Raw genomic sequence first — 18,229 nt, 5'->3', positions numbered from 1 at the left:
AAATGAGTGTGATCTGTGGTAATACCCACATCCAGAGCTACTGTGAGAATCAAATGAGCTAAATACGAACATATCCATTATAAACTGTAAAGGATCATACCCAGCTTGGGGCACAGAACTGATATTTTATTAGTGAATAGAAAATGAAATTCGTGTCCATTGATGTCTCAGTAATACAAAATATTTAAAGAACAAACTAAAAATCTAGGTTAAAAGCAGATAATATTTTTAAAGTATTATTATCCTTAGAACGTTTGACTTCATAAGTGAAAAAATCATATCAAGAATCAGCTTTGATAAATAACAAGGGAATAAATTTTATAGCAGGTAAACCACCATATAATAATACTAACCCATTGCATATATAACAGAGCTCAAATTCCCCAGCCGGGCTCTTGCCTCTACCTACCACCACGTTGCCTCCCTCCCCTCAACTGTACTTTCTCATTTGTTTTGCAATTCAGATCATAAGCTTGTATTCAGGATGGTTTTTATCTCTCTAGAAGACCCTTGTAGCATAATTTCTAACCACACAAGTGTGGACCTATGATTACTTTCCCACACACCCAGAGCCCAGAGTGAGATCACAAGCTTCTTTGCCATCTTTCTCCACTTCTGGGCAGATTTTCCTACCCCTCCTTTTCACTGATAAAGTAATTTTCTGAGGCTCAGAAGAGGATGAAATTTATTCTAATCCCCACTTTGAGTTGTGCTGAAAGCCTTTTCCCCCAGGGATGCACTTCTTCCTGACATTCCACCTTGCATCTTTGTGTCCAGAGGCCTCAGGCAAGAGCTGAGCTTGTTCACAAATCTATTTATCTCGGTTGCACTGCTTGTTGTAATCATGCAAAAAAATTAAGTATTTTATAAGCTGACTAAATATAACTCCAAAAAGGAAGAAAAGTGAGCCTGTGGGAAAAAAACTTTTTCCTTTTGGAAAGATTTGCTAGGTGTGATGCACACACAATATAGTAAGGTAGGTATGGATAAGGTAACCTGAAAAGATTAGGGGAAAAATAATCACTAAAATTTTAAAATATTTAGCTCTCAAATTGTTTTACAGTTGTCTTTAAGTCTGGACACCTATTTAAAGAAACCAAAGCTGGCATTTATAGAGGAGGCCGTAGAGTTGCAGTTTATGAAAGCAGTAATACGTGAAACTTGAATTTGCAGATCATTTCAGGGAAAAAAGCCTTCATTCTAAGTAAAAAAAAAAAAAAAGTTAGCTTTTCATTTCAAATAAAAATTTTAGATGATACTTTATGATTCTTCACTGTGACCTACATTCTTGTCTGTCCAATCCCTACTAGATCTCATCAAATCAAGTATGATGGATTTTATCGCACTATCTTAGGACAATACTCAGCACAAGCACGAGTAAGATAAAGTACATGATCAAATTACCTTAATTTAATCTCCAAGCCTACAGTTATAATTTCTATTATATATTACTATTTCTACTACTCTTACTATCACTATTTGTTTAGTTATCACACCAAAATCTCCCTGGAAGTTCAGCATACAGCATTACTAAAAAGCAACACAACGCCCAAAAGAAATCTTTTTACTCCTGTCACCTGATGCCTGGGAAAAAAAAAGAACAGATCTAGTTTTTTTTTTCTGTGCTAGAAAATTTCCTATCTAGCAAAAGGTGAATAAACTTTCCTCAAGCAGAGAATTGAACTGCTAGAAACACACAAAAATACCTGTAACTACACAAAGAACAAAGAAAGATCTTGTAACTGGAAAGGAAATCCCTGAACATGTCAATATGTCTTGGGAGATGAAGGACATTAATATTCTAGAAGGTATCTGATTCATTTTTTTATAAGTAGACTCAACACCCCAGTCAAGCCTCCCTGTTTCTTACACAAGAGCTAAAGTTGGTAGCTAGGGTCAATCTTCAACATCTTCATATTGGTTTAACTTGCTTTTCTGGATTCCACCTTGGGCTCTCCTTGGGGCCCAGGCAGGCCAGTCTGGAGCGAACAGCTGTGTTCGGAGCTCACTGTTGACACAACACTGAGCTATGCGGTGATCTCTAAACGGATAAGCGCACAGGACACATCTCAGATGTCACAGAAGCCGCCGGCCTGGAGCAGGACACCACCATGACCAGCCAGTCTCAGGGGATCCAGCAGCTCCTTCAGGCAGAAAAAAGGGCCAAGGACAAGCTAGAAGAGGCCAAGAAGAGTAAGTCTCACCTGTAGCGGGTTTGTCCCCGCACAAAAGAGGCCGTGGGCTGCGGTGGGAGGAGCACAGGTTTCGGGTCAAGCTCTGGTTTGCTCTTCTCCCTGCGGGACTTCGGCCCGTTGGCGGGACCCGCCCAGCCAGGCTCCCATCAGCGCGGCGGGGCGACTCTCGGACCGGAGCCTGCGGAGGGGCCCGCGCGGGGTGGGAAGGGCGAGCGCGCCAAGGTTGCGGGGACAGAAGCGCAAACCTTGGCCCTGCGGCCCCGCGACGCCCCCGCCGCTCGGGTTTCCGTGTCGCAAAGCGGCTGAGAGACAGACAAGTCCCAGGCCGACTCTGGAGAGCAAATTACTTCTCTTTTGTAAGCATCAGCCTCCACTTCCATGAAACTGGAATAACAGTTCATAGCTCACTCTCATCCCTCTCTTGATAGCCTTTAATTTCTAATATTTAAAAACATTTCTTTTTTATTCCTGTTTTCTAACTCTTTTTATTTTTTTTATTTATCTTTTTGAGATAGTGTCTCACTGTGTTGTCCACACTCAGCTTGAATTCCTGGGCTCAAATGATCCTCCCACCTCCGTCTCCTAAGTAGCTGGGACTACAGGCCCTCTTTTTATTTAGTCCTCTGTCTATATACTTACATATAGAATGTCCTCAGTTAACTTCCACCCCCTTTCCTATTCTCTCTGATATCAACAATAGCCAAATGAATAAGGTATTAATGTTATTCCCCTTTTATGTATGTAGAAACTGAGAATTTGTGATTTGCCCAAGGTTATATTTAAAAAATAGAAAATATTTTGCCAGGCACCATGCTCAATGCTTATCTTATTTACTCCTCACAAGCATTATGGCAAAGGGGGAAAGTGATCCTCACAGAAGTTATATACCTTGTCCAAAGTCATAGAGAGAGTGAATGGTAGAGAAACGATTTAGACAAGGTCTGATTTGCAAGCCAAGATTTTAACAACTACATGATACAAAATTTGCATAATTTTTATAATTAAAAAACATGTTTCAGATTCCCTAGGCCAAGGCTGCTGTTTTTTCCACTATCCCATTGCATGTCACCCCATAATTTAATCCACAACGATCTGTAGTGCCATTAACCTTCCTCATAATCGTGTGCTCTGCCTGTGCAGTCAGATTCAAAGTCTGGCACGATAGGGGGCTCACAGCTTAAAAATGTAGCTGATGCAACTCTTTGGATGAATGTAGTGACAGGATTAAAGCAGGTGCTGACAAAAGCTTATTTAAATGTATTGAATGAAATGAGGAAAGTACATTACAAAGCAAGAAAGAAGTAAGACAGGTACTCCTAAGTCCACTGGAGTTTTCAACCACAGGTAAAATCATCTCCCTTTCTTAAGATGAATTGATTTCCTGAACACTCAGCAACGTGGGCATCAACAGCAAAAACGGAAAAGCCTTCTTGTGGAGGTGACAGAAGAGGAAAGGAAAGAGGAAGACAGTGAAGACAAACCTTACCTATTTCTCAATTTCTTTTTCTACAACAAACTGTGCAAATGATTGCAAGATGGTAGGAATGAAGAGTAATTTTGTAGAAAAAAAAAAGCAGTCCTGTACCTGCTGGTTGAAACAGTTTAGAAAACTCCCTTATTTTTTATTCAAATTTCTTTAACAACATTTAAAACTTCTATAACAGAAGACCAAATTATTTTAAGATGTGATAATTATGTTGCCTTTGTTTCCTTTATGGGAAAAACAAAATGACATCACTGAGCACATATATAATCAATACTATTGCATGATTCAAATAATTTTTACCAACTATTTCTCCTTTTTTTTGAAGTCATTAGAGAAGAAAAGTATTGCTAATTATGCAAGTTGTTTGGGAGTGGAAGCTACTAAGGGCAACCTAGCTTTAAATTCCACAATAAAGACAAAGCCAAACTTCTTTTCCTTTCCTATAGTTAATACGCTGTGCTCGGGCCATCTGTCCTCAGAAATCAGTATTAAAAAATACATATTGTATTTTGTTCATTTTATTTGCCATGAACTTAAAATACTTGTATACTTTCTACTTAGTTTACCATGTCTTTGTCCAGGAATATTCAAGTAGACTATTCAACCATTAATAATAAATACCCAGGATTTAGAAATATTCTAGAAAATATTTTGACCTTCAACAAATAAACTTTGCACTCAGTTTTACAGAGAATATGTCTTTTGCCTACGAAATCACAGGCTTTGAGGACAATTTTCACCAGATAGAAACTGTTTTCCCACGTAGCTCTCAGCAGGTGGCAGTTTATAGTCACAACAGCACCACCTCCAACTCAAGCATTCTACAGAAATGCTACCTTATATATTGGTTTGTTACACCTCCCCTCATATTTCCGGAGTTTTTATTCCATTTGTTTATTTAATTCAGTTAGTATTTACTGGCTGCCTACTAATTCCAAGCTGCTTTGATGTACACACTGATGCATAGACATGGATGCTTCCTTAAAGAACTCCCCGGTGAGATAAATGCATAAATGACTATTTAAAAAAAGAGAAAAGAATAACGACACGAATGGAACAGATAGTCATCATTGTAATAAATCCATATATTTTTACTTTTTCCCCGATAACATGATTTGTTTGAAAATCTGACCTTTTAAGGCAGAAGAGAGATTCACAATGAGGATGCAGGAGTCAGAATAGCGAACAGCATTGAAGGTCTGTGATCACTTTCTCATTCTTAATCCATTTATTTGAAAGTCTCTCAGACACTTGCACAAAGAGCGCTAGAGCAGAACTATTAAATATATATTTCTTTTAAAAAAATAAAGGGGGAAAAAATTAAAAAAAAATAAAGGGGGAAGGAAGAAAGGAGAGAAAGGGGGGAGAGAAAGAGAGAACAGCAATTCACATGTTAATCATTTTAGAAAAATATAAGATTAACAAGGTAGCAGTATTTTCATATATTATGCTGTAAAAATATTAATATATTCCATTAAGGAGGACAGCCTCAGATCCGAGAAGTTGCTACATAATACAGTCTATGGCATAAATGTTTTGCCTTGAGGGACACAGAGAAGGGATTAGGGACCTGACGTAGGAACTCTCCGGAAGGCCATTAGGTCTGCAGAGGTGGGATGTGCAGGCCTCTGCTCTGCAGACACCCAGCAGCTGCCCAGAGACAGCGGCTGACAGGAGCGTGGGCAGGACTGTGGGCAGGCTTGACAAGTCAGGCCATGAGGCAGCAGAGTAAAAAAAGCATCAGCTTGAGTTGAAAATCTATGATTCTTTATATTAATCTGTTATTTAGCATCTTTGAATTTCAGTCTTCTTTTCTAAAGAAATAAAAACAGAAGTTGTAATATATATATATATGACCAAGATGCTTTAGGAATCAGGAAAATATACGTAAGATAATAAAGCAGAATACAAACTAAATAGAATTATTTTTATTTTTAATAGATGTTATATGTATTTGTACAATAGGTGAGGTGATAGCGACAGAGATGGAATAGAATAAACAATCTCGCTTCGTTCCTTTACACCCTGCCGTAAGTTCTGGGTCTGCCTTTCCTGTAGTGGGGGGGAACTGGACTTCTGCTAAGATGACTGGAAATGCTCAGATATTTCCCTCTGTTCACTGATTACAGATTAAAATACATTTCTTAGTTAAAGCTTTCACACACGTTTTTATGTGCAAGACAGCCTCACTCTTTGGTTGAATTTAGATGAAACCACAGTAGGTTTGCACGACTTTAAATGATCTTACTTGGAGTTAACATTCTGCTTAATAAATTGTTCACTCATCAAAACAGAAAAGTGAGTACATTGGTAGAAGACAAGTTACCTTTTTTTTTTTTTTGAGGCAGGATCTCACTTTGTTGCCCGGGCTAGAGTACAATGTTGTCATCATAGCTCTCTGCGAACTCAAATTTCTGGGCTCAAGCAACCTCCTGCCTCAGCCTCCTGAGTAGCTGGGACCACAGGTGCACGCCACCACGCCTGGCTAATTTTTGAATATTTTGTAGAGACGGGGTCTCGCTATGTTGCTCAGGCTGGTCTCCAACTCCTGACCTCAAGCAATCCTTCCCCCTCAGCCTCCTGAAGTGCTGGGATGAGAGGCATGAGCCAGCCACCACGCCCGGCCAGGCCATATTTTTAATAAGGAACATCAGAGACCTGCCCTGGGGCTCCAGGTTTGGGCTATGGAACTGAACCTTTAATCAGAATGAGATTAGGAATTCAAGGTACCATCATCAACAGGAGGAACAGAGGCTTGTGTTTCTCTGAAACATGTAACATTTTTACTTTTGTTTATGGCCTTTTTAAAGAGCAGCATCTATTTCATTTACACCCATTACAAACGTAAGACTCTACATCTGTGCATTAACACTGGTCTGAAATGCTCCAACGCCTGCAGCCCCGCATCCCGTAAAGAACCCACATTCCTGAATCATTTCTAAACATGCATTACAACCTCTCCCACAAACAAACACTCAATCTTTGACTTTAGAAGCTGCAGAAAATGGCTTATGCTTAACTAAAACTTACAAATTGCATTACAGGATATAGACTGAAAGATATGGTTAAAAAAAAAAGGTAAATCTTCAAATCTGGAGATGAGAAAAACTAAACAAGCAGGTATGTTAAAAATGTCCTAAAAGCTGTAGACAATCATAATAGAAGTGAAGGACACACTTCTCTAGTTTTCTATCAAGATAGTGCGGTCAGAGCTCACTCCCTGGAGCTGCTCTGCAAATCCAGCTTCTGCTTCTTACTAGCCCTGTGACCTGGGGCAGGTCATTCTTAACCTCACTGTGCCTGTTTCCTCAGCGTGGAGGAAGGAACCTCAAAATGGAGATGTAAATAATACCTACCTCATGGATTTGTTGTCGTAATTAACTGAGTTGACACTTATGAAAGACTTAAAACACCACTTGGTACAGAGCAGGTGCTCAGCAATTGTTAGCTGCTAATATCCTCCCAAACCCAATAAAAAGAATTTTATTGAAAAGAACAAGGAGGCCAAGGCTGGAGGATTGCTTGAGACCAAAAGTTTGAGACTAGCCTGGGCAACGTAGTGAGACCCTGTCTCTACAAAAATAAATAAATAAAATTTTTAAAAGAACAGCAAAATAGTAAAGTACTGATGATTTCTTAAGCAGGGTACTTTATGAAGTCTTTCACTGAATTATACTTTGGTGCAAAATAAATACTTAAGATATTTGTACTTTCTAGATAACACATCAGATAAGATTATAAAGCAGATTAGTTTTTGCGGCTCTCTAGGATGCCAATCATAAATAATTTTTCTAAATCAGCAAATCACCTGTTTGTTTACAAATATGCATATATTCTGAATTATTTAAACAAGCACCTTGATTTAATAAATTCTTCACTATGCAAGTGGATGTTTTGGTTCATAAAGATATGACTTCTAATAAACTAATAAAATAAAAGTTGCTAAATGAGAATTTCACAGCCCCGTCTTGCCATGTTTTGTAGGCCTGTAAATACTTCCTCTTCCTTTACAGTCCACAGACTAACAGGGTCTTTGTAAGTATACTGGACTTTCATTTCTTCGAGTGGGTAATATTAAAATAATAACCATGGAACATTTTCATCTATTAATAGTATTTGGTTATATTCAGTCCAGGACCTAGACAAAACTGCTTCTTATATTTTTAATAAGGAAAATACAAGTAAAACATCCAAGAAGTGGAGGGCTGACAGGAAATAGATCAGAGCAAGAGAAGCTCTGTTGTAGTCACTGGCACCAAGGGAGAGGCCACTTCTTTGTTTCTATTTTTATTTCTCCAGCTACATTTAGCATGCAGACTCGATGCGAACAAGAAATCTGCGGCCTTCACTGCTACAGCCATAGATCTATAGTACTGTGAGGCACCTAGCAGATATCCAGTAATGTTGATTCAATGTCTCATTTCAGTGCTTTGTACCATTTGATACTATTAACCACACCCTTCTTGGAATGTTCTCTTGTCCCTTTCGGTTTCCTCTACTTCTCTGACTGCTACTCTCAGGCTCCTCCTGAAGCTCTGCTTCCTTTTCTTGTTTGTTGAGTGTTATTATTCCCCCAGGTAGAGACCTTAGCCCTCTTTTCTCCCCATTCTGTACACTCTCCCTTGATTGCTGTCCAAACCCCATTGCTATGACTAGCACATACACAAATCCAGATGACTGACATGCAAATCTCTGTCTCCATTCCAGATTTTCCTCCTCAATTCCAGACTTGTCTATCCTGCTGCCCTCTGAATACCTCCGCTTGGATGTCCTCAGGGAAGCCGACAGAGGCTTCTCTACTGACCGCCTGAGGACTTTATTCAAACTCGAGCTTTACTTACTGCCTTCCTTATTTGCAAAAGGCCCTAGGAATTAGGCCTGTTTTCCCAATAATCTTTAAAAATAATTAACTACTCTTTGTCAGGTATTTCATATACATTTTTTCTAATCCTGCCAATAAATCTTTGCAGTAAGTATTAGCTTTATTTAATAGATAAGAAAACTCAGTCTCAGAAATTTTAAATAACTTGTTCAAAGTGGCAAAGTTTCTAATGTTTTATTGTAGTGGTGTCTAGTATATAATTCTGATTCCCTTCTGAGATGATAAATGAAATCATGCCTTCCCTATCAAAAAAAAAAAATCTAAAACAAATTTAGCAATCCAAGCAATAGGTTTGTCTGCATCTCAAGGATTTATTGAATGTTGGAACACTCGGTTCACACGGCCCATCCTAACTAGGAAGCTGAAAGCTTCCCAATTTTGAGCATTACCCTTTGTCTCCTGCACAGAGTTCAGTTTTAACCTGCTCCAAGTTGATTTTGTAATCCTTTCCCCTCAAATCACCTGAAAATCAGCCCAAATGTCCTTTTTTCCCATTTTAGTTCAGAGTAGTCATGTTTTTAATGCTTAAGAAGAAATGGGTAAAATTTTAAAATTTGGCAATCCTCTTACAGAGAGAGGAGGAAGCCAGAGGTTAACATGAGTGGGTTTGACGCACGCATTTTGCTTCACCTCTGACAGAACAGGAGGCTTCAGGCTCCGGTTCCTTCCGCCGGATTAAATCAGGTGCAGCATATGCAGGCTCTCACGCAGCGCCAGCTGCTGAGTCTTTCCAGAAAATTGCTGCGCCAGCAGCCATTTCCCTGTGGCTCTCTTATTTAATTGAATGAGAACCAGCAGGTGGCTGGTGCCATGACAAGGGAATCACAGACACGCTCTGAGCCTGTCACTGTGTGATGGAGCTAATGTACAGCCTTTTCGTGGAGTGCTAGACTCTGCTCAGGGACAGGGCACACGCAACATTGCCTATTCTTATTTTTTAATGTGCTAGAGAGTCGTAACTTTAAACCCAATATTTTTACATATTATGCAATTAGGATGGAGAGTAATGATGCATGTGATTTACTTTATAAAATAATTATATATCCTACAACCCATTATTACTAAAAACAATGTTTAATACATTAAGATTCTGTATTTTTGCCCTGATGTAAATGAGAAGCAGTGATAAGAAAGTGGGCTGGGAACCAAGGAATAGTTTTTCCTACCAACGTGTCATCTATTTGTTCTGTTCACAGAGAATCTCTGTGAACAGTATATGCTTAGCTGCGACAGATTGGTTAGAACTATAGAGAATGAAGAAATCAGTATAAACAGTGGTAATGAGCATTAATTCAGAAAAAGATAATCTTGCTCTTAATGTTCCATTAAGCCTCAAGCATCAGAAGAGTATTTAGTTTTCACCAGACCTTGGATTTTAAAGGAAGTAAAGGAGAGTTAAATGAGGTCTAGCCAGTTCTGAATGAAGGCTAGGCAGTTCCTTTCAAAGGTGATAGACATTAAGAGACGTATTTCCACTTGTAATTTAGCGACTCTGTCTTTATTCCACATATATACAGTGACTGGGGAAACAAGTCATACCCAGAAGGGACAGAAATTTAGAAACATCCTATACTCAAGTGCTACAAAAGTATGTAAATGGCAAATGAAAGATAAAAATTTATATTAAGATTTTCTTTTATGCTACTTAATGCACACACATGTATTTAGTTCAAAGTCTACACAATATGACAAATAGCTGACAAAAATCATAAGCAAAGACTTAAGAGAGATTATCAAAGAGAAGAAACTATAATGCATTAAATGGGCAAGAGTGAGGGCATTTTACTGAAATTGAAAGACGATAGATTCAGAGGAAAAAAAGAATTTTAACACCGTTCAGAGTTTCTTTAAAGTTGTAATGATCACAAAGCGTTAGTACCTAAGCCCCAAGGTGGCAGAGAGTGGGGATACAGCGGCAATTAATATTAATCTGTGACCCTCAAAACTTATTCAGGCTGTCAAAAGCTCACGTGCTTAGCTGATGATTGCCACAGCATCGTGTTTGTCTAAAACTTTCATTTATGTTGTCTGCTATAGCTTAAGGCTTACACCTTTGCTCTTAATAAAAGAAAAGGGGGTACTTACCTAAATCTCCTAACCATTAAAAAAATTGGGTTTACAGCCACTTTCAAGTCCCCCTCAGAGAAAACTACTACAAAAAAAATCTACTTTGATGTATTGTGGGGCTTAATCAGACATTCTAGAGTCAACAAATGGTAAGAAAAAATCCTAATAAAATGTTTAAAAAAATTGTAAGTCAGTTTGATAGAGTCTGAGTTGCATGTTTGTCGCAATTTTGGAGGCCTGCCAGCGTTAAATAGCATCCAGTTGGGGTGGACTGAAGGATTCCTGGCAGCAAATCAAGAGAGAAAATCTGACCAAATAATGTCTTTTCAAGCAACTGACAGCTAAAATCTGTTCTCTGACATTACTGCTGTGCGTCAGTGGGGAGATATTTTATTTAAACATGTTAAGTGCGAAAGAAATTTGTCATTTCCATGTCCTAAAGAATTCAATAGGAAAAGTAAGAAATGTTGTAGTATCTATTGTTTTTTTAATAAAGTTTGCCATTCTAGAAAAAAAAAATCATCAAAAATAGAATGAAAAACTCACCCAATTTTTTTTTAATTTAAGTTTGCAGTTCTATGTATATGAAAAGGAAATATCATTCCTTCTATACCACTGTCAATTTTCAGGAAAAGGGAAGCGACTGAAGCAAGCTAAGGAGGAAGCAACGGCAGAAATTGACCAGTACAGGATGCAGAAAGAGAAGGAGTTTCGACTGAAGCAGTCGAAGGTAAGCAGTGACGTCTGCACTGATTTTGGTCCAGAACAGATGATAAGACACTGATGTTCATCGGGTGCGAGCAGACGGTCAGGAGGGAAATCTGTGCTGGGACTGCGCAGAGACAATTCAAGCAGCGCCGCACATCCAACTAAATCTTAAACATAACACAACTACTGATTGTACATTTTTCACTCTTAAGGCATTTTTAATTTGTCAGACCAAAGGTCAATCAATCGTTACTATGTATATGTAGCATACATTAAAAATCATATCCTCAAATAAACAAATTGAAGGGATTGGTTAAAGTGTCATTCCTACCACAGACGATGGATTAACACGTTTTAGTAAGAAAAAAACACTTCAGAAAACATATCTTTTTGTCGACTAATTTTACTGGTAGAATCAATAAAAAAGTGTTTGAATGCTCAGATATGGAAGGAGTTTGTTAGGACAAATTTTCTTTGGTGGATCCAAGATTTACAAATGATTAAGGTAGATATTGTCACAAATTGCTGAAAAGGAATCCTTATGATTTCCTCTGCAACTGGCTGGCTCCTTCAATAAATCTTTCATTTAGAGGTAAAGAAATGATTTTTCTTATGCTGGCATTTTTTAGAAAAATATCTACACTTTAGTGTAAAAAATAAGGAATCAAATTTTCAAAGCCAGTATCTTCCTTTCCATGTTGCAACATGGACTAAAGGATAGAAAGTGCTAAACTCCCTGTGTCATAATTAAAGTTTATATTTATATGATATTTTCTTTTTGCCTCAGTAAAAACATAGATAAAGCTCTGTGCAGTGTGCATGCAGAAACCTGACATTGCCAATGAATTCCAAGCAGTTTAGAAATCCTCTTTATTTACAACTTTCATTTTAGTGATAATAGGTGAGATGCTTATACAGGATCAGATAAATTGGACCCCATGGTAAGAAAAACTTTTGTAGTGGGATCTTTCTTAAAATAAAAAGTCCATTCTAGAATAAAGTGGACCACTCAGCAAAAATAAATTCTTCTTACCAGTATTTGGAAAAAAGAAATCCTAAAATTCTAAGTCTATACAGCCCTCCCTGACTGGCCCTTGGCTATCTCTCTAACCACATTCTTCCTAGTCTCTACGAGTTCTAGTCTAGCGATAGTGGTCTTTCTATTCTTCCTCCAACAGCCAGAACATGCCACTGCCACAGGGCCTTTGCACATGCCACTCTGGCTCCTGCAATTGTTTTCTTTTAGGCACACTTATCTTTTTTTGATCTCTGTTCAATTGTTAGGCCTCTTCTCAATCACCTTGTCTGAAATTACGTCTCTCATAAATAAAAGGAAAGTATTATATTATAGTCCATTCTTTTTCTTCATAGCACTCATCATTATCTGATATTTTTTTTTTTTTTTTTTTTTTTTTTTGCTTATTGCCTCTCTTTCCTTCTGGACTGTAAGCACCAAAACAGCAGTTTCTTTATTTTGTTTTGTTATCTTTTGTTTACTTAGGCATTAGAGTGGTGTCTGCATTATAATAGGTATGTAATAAGTATTTTTTGAAAGAACGAATAACTGACTTGGCTTGCATGAGGACCCAGGTAAAAAAAAATAAATAATAAAAAAAGAAGAAGAACTCACATTTCTGCTTTGCCTTTACCTTTCCTATTGAATCGGGTTATAACCGTGACATATTAGGACCTGAGAAAATAATCAACCTTAACGTTAATCGTGTTTGACTACCCTGTGTAGGCTATTTCTGATATGATAGTTATTTCTATTTTTTAAGTAATAACAAAACTGATCATAATTTCAGAAAGTGGTTGAGTTAAATCTCTTCAAATATTTCTTCTCAAGAAGAACCTTATCAGACGTATATCTGGTTCAGGATATTTGTTCTCTGCTTTGGATAATAATTAAATAATTAAAACTCCTCGTCACTCTCATAATTAGAGCTCCAAGCCAATTTTACAGCTAGTTGATCCAAAGCTCATGGAGAAAGGTCAGCGTGTTCAAGCCTTGGCTACCTCAAGCATATTGAAAAACCATTAGCACGGATCTTCTTTCCCTGGCATGACCTCCATATGTCAGGCATGTTGCCATTCCAGTTAAATCGCATCCTCATTAACCCAGGGCAATTAGGAGGTCTGGGAGGAGACCCAAGAAACCAGTTTCCTGCCTGCTGTGGGTGTTGTACGTTGATGTTACTTTTTTTGTGTGGTTTTTTTTTTAGCTCTTGCTTTTGTATGTGTTTTTTCAAATTCCCTGACTTATCAAACAGAAACAAATATCCCAACTTGGATTGCACTTCAACAAATATTGTTTTATCAGAGATTTATTTATTCCTTGTTTATCATTGCTACCCAATATAACATCTTTTACTGAAGAAGATATTATATTACTAAGAAGAGATCTGGACTGCAGTGAAAAATTAAATCTGTTGTTAATACAAGGGAAAGTTAGACCATGAATCTAAATAGAAAAGCTAAAAAATTGTTGCCTTGGGCATACTGAAGATTTTTATGTCTTGAATCTTTCTTTCTGAATTCATATCTCAAGAGCATTTTGTTTCCTTGAGGCAGTAACAAATTGAGAGCATAAAATTTTGTTTTGCCTATGACGCTGGGACCTGAAGCTCTGCCTTACCGTAAACTGGAACATTTGAGTAACTTATAAGAAAATTTATTGAATGTTCAAAGATCTTACCGTCACCATCAATCATTGTGCTGCAAAGCTATACACGTCAGCCTCAACTGAAGTTTTGAAAACTAACATGGAGAAGTCATTAAATGTTACCCTTTGACCAACTGTATCAGTACTTGTCACACAATGATCAACTTCTAATTTATATAGTGTCCCAAACATCCAGGTAACAGGCTGCGGCCAACACGGGCACCAGAACACAGGTAAGTTCTCTGTAATACCTGGGGAACCTGCTCATTCTCCTCAGGTCAACAAATATATATCGAGCATCTACACTGATCTTTGCCTTTGTGGAACTTGTATTCATTCATTTAAATTCCTATGTGGGTTAAATCAACAGTCCGCCTACAGATATCAATGTATGGAATTCTTCCCCAGGAAAGCCATTTAAAATAGTGTATGATTATTCATTATTATAATACTGTCTAGGAATCACTGTGGATACTTAAATTATTGACCATTTGATAAACTTAGAAATAATATATTTACTTATATAGGATGAAACGGAATTATGGGGTATTTACAATGGTATTACAATGTTTCTGAAAGTGCAATATGCACTAGAAAAATTCAGAAAGTTCAAGATGGGCAATCAGTGAAAAATTATAATAATTATCACTAACAATTACCGATTACTTGCTCAACGCAAAGCTTCTGTGCTTAGTACCATCTTTATGATAACTCTCTGCAGAAAATGACCATGTTGTCTTAGCAAACCACATGAAGAATACAACAAATGCTAATACCTGCCCTCCATTGCTGCATGGTCCAATATGTTAGACACGTCACCTAAGGCTACTGAGCACTTGATCTGTAGCTAGTCCAAATTAAGAGGTGCTGTAAGTGTAAAATACATACCAGATATCAAAGACTTAGTACGAAAAAAAGAATTAAATGATACTTATATTGATTGTACCTTAAAATATTTTGAATATTTTGGCTTAAATAACATAGATTATTAAAATTAATTACACCTGTTTCTTTAACATTTTTAATGTGGCTTCTAGGAGAGTTAAAATTATATATATGGCTGGCCATTGTGGCTCATGTCACATTTTTATCAGACACTACTGTTCTCTCTGCGCACATAGCACTCATGAATCTGTTTACATTTTACAACAATCTCATCAAATGGGTGAAATTATTCCTATGTTTAAAATAAAGAACCTAAGATTGAGATTAATTTTTCCGAAGTCATACAGAATACTTGCACTAAACTGGCCTAATAATAACTATTTTTAATGGTGCTACAAAGAAAAAAAGGTTATAGTTTCGTAACAGTTTGCGCGTTAATTTTTCACTACTAAAGACAATGGATTTAGGTGGCTGCTGCAGTCCGGGCCAGAGTTGGGAAATGTTTGGGAGGGAACAGGCAAGATGAAAACTGAGTGTGTGAAGGCCCCTGGGGAGGAAAAGGCTCTCAGTAGGTGGAGAAGCAACGTGGTGCCGCCATGATGGCTGGGGTCTGTGGTGACTGGAAGTGCCCCAAGGGGGCTGGCAGCCTGGGGCTTCGTCCTGAGGAGCTCCCAGTTCACTGGCAGCAGCGGCTTTTGGGGTCTTGAGGGTAGAAAGTCCCTCCAGGGCTCAGGATCCTGCTGACTGCGGGGATGTGAGGGAGGGAGACACACACCACCCCCCTACCCTTTTCACTGAACTCTGAGCCTCCTGGGGTGGGTCTCGGCCAGCATCGTGCTCCTTCCTGCTCTGCTCCACACCTTCTTCCCACGGAATCTCTGGTAGGTTCTGGCACTTTCTGGTCAGTTTTTGTTTTTAGTCTAAAACTCTTCATTCTTTCTGAGACGATGTGACAGCTGATGTCTCTGGTCAGCCATCTTGTGTCTGATTCCTGGATCCTATTTTTCTTTTCTCTTTTCCCCACAGCGTGTTTTTTTAAAAGGTTGAGTTAATTTCTAATGTTAAAATATTAAGAGATGTCACACTTTAAAAAAAAAAAAAACAAAACACATTTCTGGCTTCTTTTAGAAAACTAGTAACTCCAGCAATCCTGTGCCCATCTTGCCATGTACTCGTCAGAAATTTTTTTTTTTTTCTTTTTTGAGTTTGATAGAATCCCACTTAAGACCCTAAATTTCAAGAGAAGAAGTTTGAGCTCAGTAGAATTATTTTGATAAGTAGCTCTTTCTACTTTTAAACAACTTCTTAGCAAGGGAAATTTTATCCATATGTTCCTGCTTCTTGTATACCCACATATCAAAATGTTATTTTGTAAAAGTTATTTGATGTCTTAGGAGGTATATCTTCTCAAAATTATTTTCTTTGAACTGAGAAGCCCTTATTGCCTGTACTGTAAACAGAAAAGAACTTGAACCCAATACCCTAGATCACATTTGATTTCAAGCTTAGGACCCAGTAAGATCATGTACATTCTAGAATTTAGAATATTCTAACAACCTTGAAGTAGAAGTCAATCATTAGTGGAGTCTCTTGGATTAAACTAAATGCATACTTTTCCTAAACACTCACAGAAGAGAAAAACAAACAAACAAAAAACAGCTGTCTTGCCTTAACAGTGCCATGTATGAGAAAGTTGAGTTTACAAAGAAGATAAATTAGTTGACTGTTTCCTTTAGTAAAGGATAACTTTCAAAGTTTTACACTATAGAATTCCTTTAAATTGTTAACTCCCTGGTGAAATTATATTTTGATTAAATCATTCCTTAATAGAGCAGCTAAGAGGGAAAAGGTGCTAATGGAAAATACTGGAAATCACTGCCAATTAAAGAACAATCAGAAAGATATATTAAGCTGTGTCTAAAATTATAATGTGACTAAATAAGTAAGTATATCTCAATTTGAAAGACATTACATTTACATTAAATTTTTCAAGATTATATCTATTAGCCAAAAAAATATACTTGTGCATGTAAAAATGTCTTACAAGGCATATTACAGCTGTATCTTCCTGGGAAAAAAAAAGACTTAATTAGTTAATATATTTTAAAACTAGGAAAGTCAGCTAGTTGATCTTTAAAAACCAACAAAAGTAGGTTTAATGGTATCTTTCAATTTTATTTTCCAGACTTGTAATTCAGAAAGTAAGCACTAGGGAAGATATGGGAACTGAATAGAAACAATTACAAATACATGAAAGATATGTTGGAAAAGAACTTCTGAGCATGGTATAACAATTGTAAACTTGTATTCAATTTGTACCACGTAGGAGTCAGTTAGAAATGAAAGTAACCTGCTATGGCCAGCTTCCATTTTTAAGGAAAATTTATCCTTTCACTCACGGTATTGGTAATCTTATCTGTTCTTTGGAAAAAAAAATTCTAAAAAAGAATACATAATGTATACCCCATAGAACAATCATCAATAAATAGGCTAGACAAATTTAACTCATAAAACAATAAATTGTAATGTGATATGCATTCTGTTTTGTTTTGGTAGATAATGGGTTCTCAAAGTAACCTCTCAGGTGAAATAGAAGAAGAAACACGAGGGAAGATACAAGAACTGAATGGACGCTATGACAAGCACATGGAAAGTGTAATGCAACAGCTCTTGAGCATGGTCTGTGACATGAATCCAGAAATCCACGTGAACTATAGAGCCACCAGCTAAATGTACATCATGCTGTTCAAGGAAAGGTGTGTGGCTGCCACCTGGTTGCATATCGCTTCATGTTTCTATTAAAGAATTTGAAATGCTAATCTAAAATTTACTGGACATCTACAGATAACGTATGACGTAATTCACACATGGGTACTAAATTAAACAAACAAACAGAAAAGCAAAACCGTTGTCATGTCTTTCCTGGTAATACTTATGACCTTGCCATTTAACTTGGAGTAGGTCAAGAATGTAAAGTAACATATTTTTCGATACTTGAAAGAAAAACATGGTCATGACAGCTTATTTGTGGGTATGGTTTTTTAAAAAAATTTCTTCTCCTTTTCATTAATTTAGAAAGTATGCTTTTAATTGTGGTTGTTAAAAGATAATTTTTAAAGTTGGATATAATTATGACTCTTATACTGATCTAAAATGAGCACATCAAGGATTTTATTTAATTCAGTAATCAGTAGGGAAACCAATAAGACAGACAGACAGAGACAAATGGATGAAGAATGATGGGTTCTATAACCATTCTATCTGCCTAACCTCAACTAACTCGATGCTATTCTCTTTCAGTATATTTTTAAAGGAAAAAAGTTAATGGGAAATAAGCTGATAGC

General features: G+C 37.2%; 1 protein-coding gene across 1 annotated transcript; it reads left to right on the top strand.

Annotated features, from left to right (window-relative positions):
- Positions 1–2,060: 2,060 nt before the first annotated feature.
- On the top strand, positions 2,061–17,808 carry ATP6V1G3 (ATPase H+ transporting V1 subunit G3). The gene is made up of 3 exons (XM_045536009.1): positions 2,061–2,193; positions 11,260–11,360; positions 17,442–17,808. The coding sequence occupies exons 1-3, from the start codon at positions 2,112–2,114 to the stop codon at positions 17,613–17,615; spliced, it is 357 nt and encodes a 118-aa protein (XP_045391965.1). The 5' UTR covers positions 2,061–2,111; the 3' UTR covers positions 17,616–17,808.
- Positions 17,809–18,229: the final 421 nt, after the last annotated feature.

The sequence above is a fragment of the Lemur catta genome, chromosome 23 (genome assembly GCF_020740605.2).
Source record: "Lemur catta isolate mLemCat1 chromosome 23, mLemCat1.pri, whole genome shotgun sequence".
Classification (NCBI taxonomy): Eukaryota; Metazoa; Chordata; class Mammalia; order Primates; family Lemuridae; genus Lemur; species Lemur catta.
The sequence above is the reverse complement of the archived record's forward strand: the minus strand, read 5'-3'. Positions and strand labels throughout refer to the sequence as shown.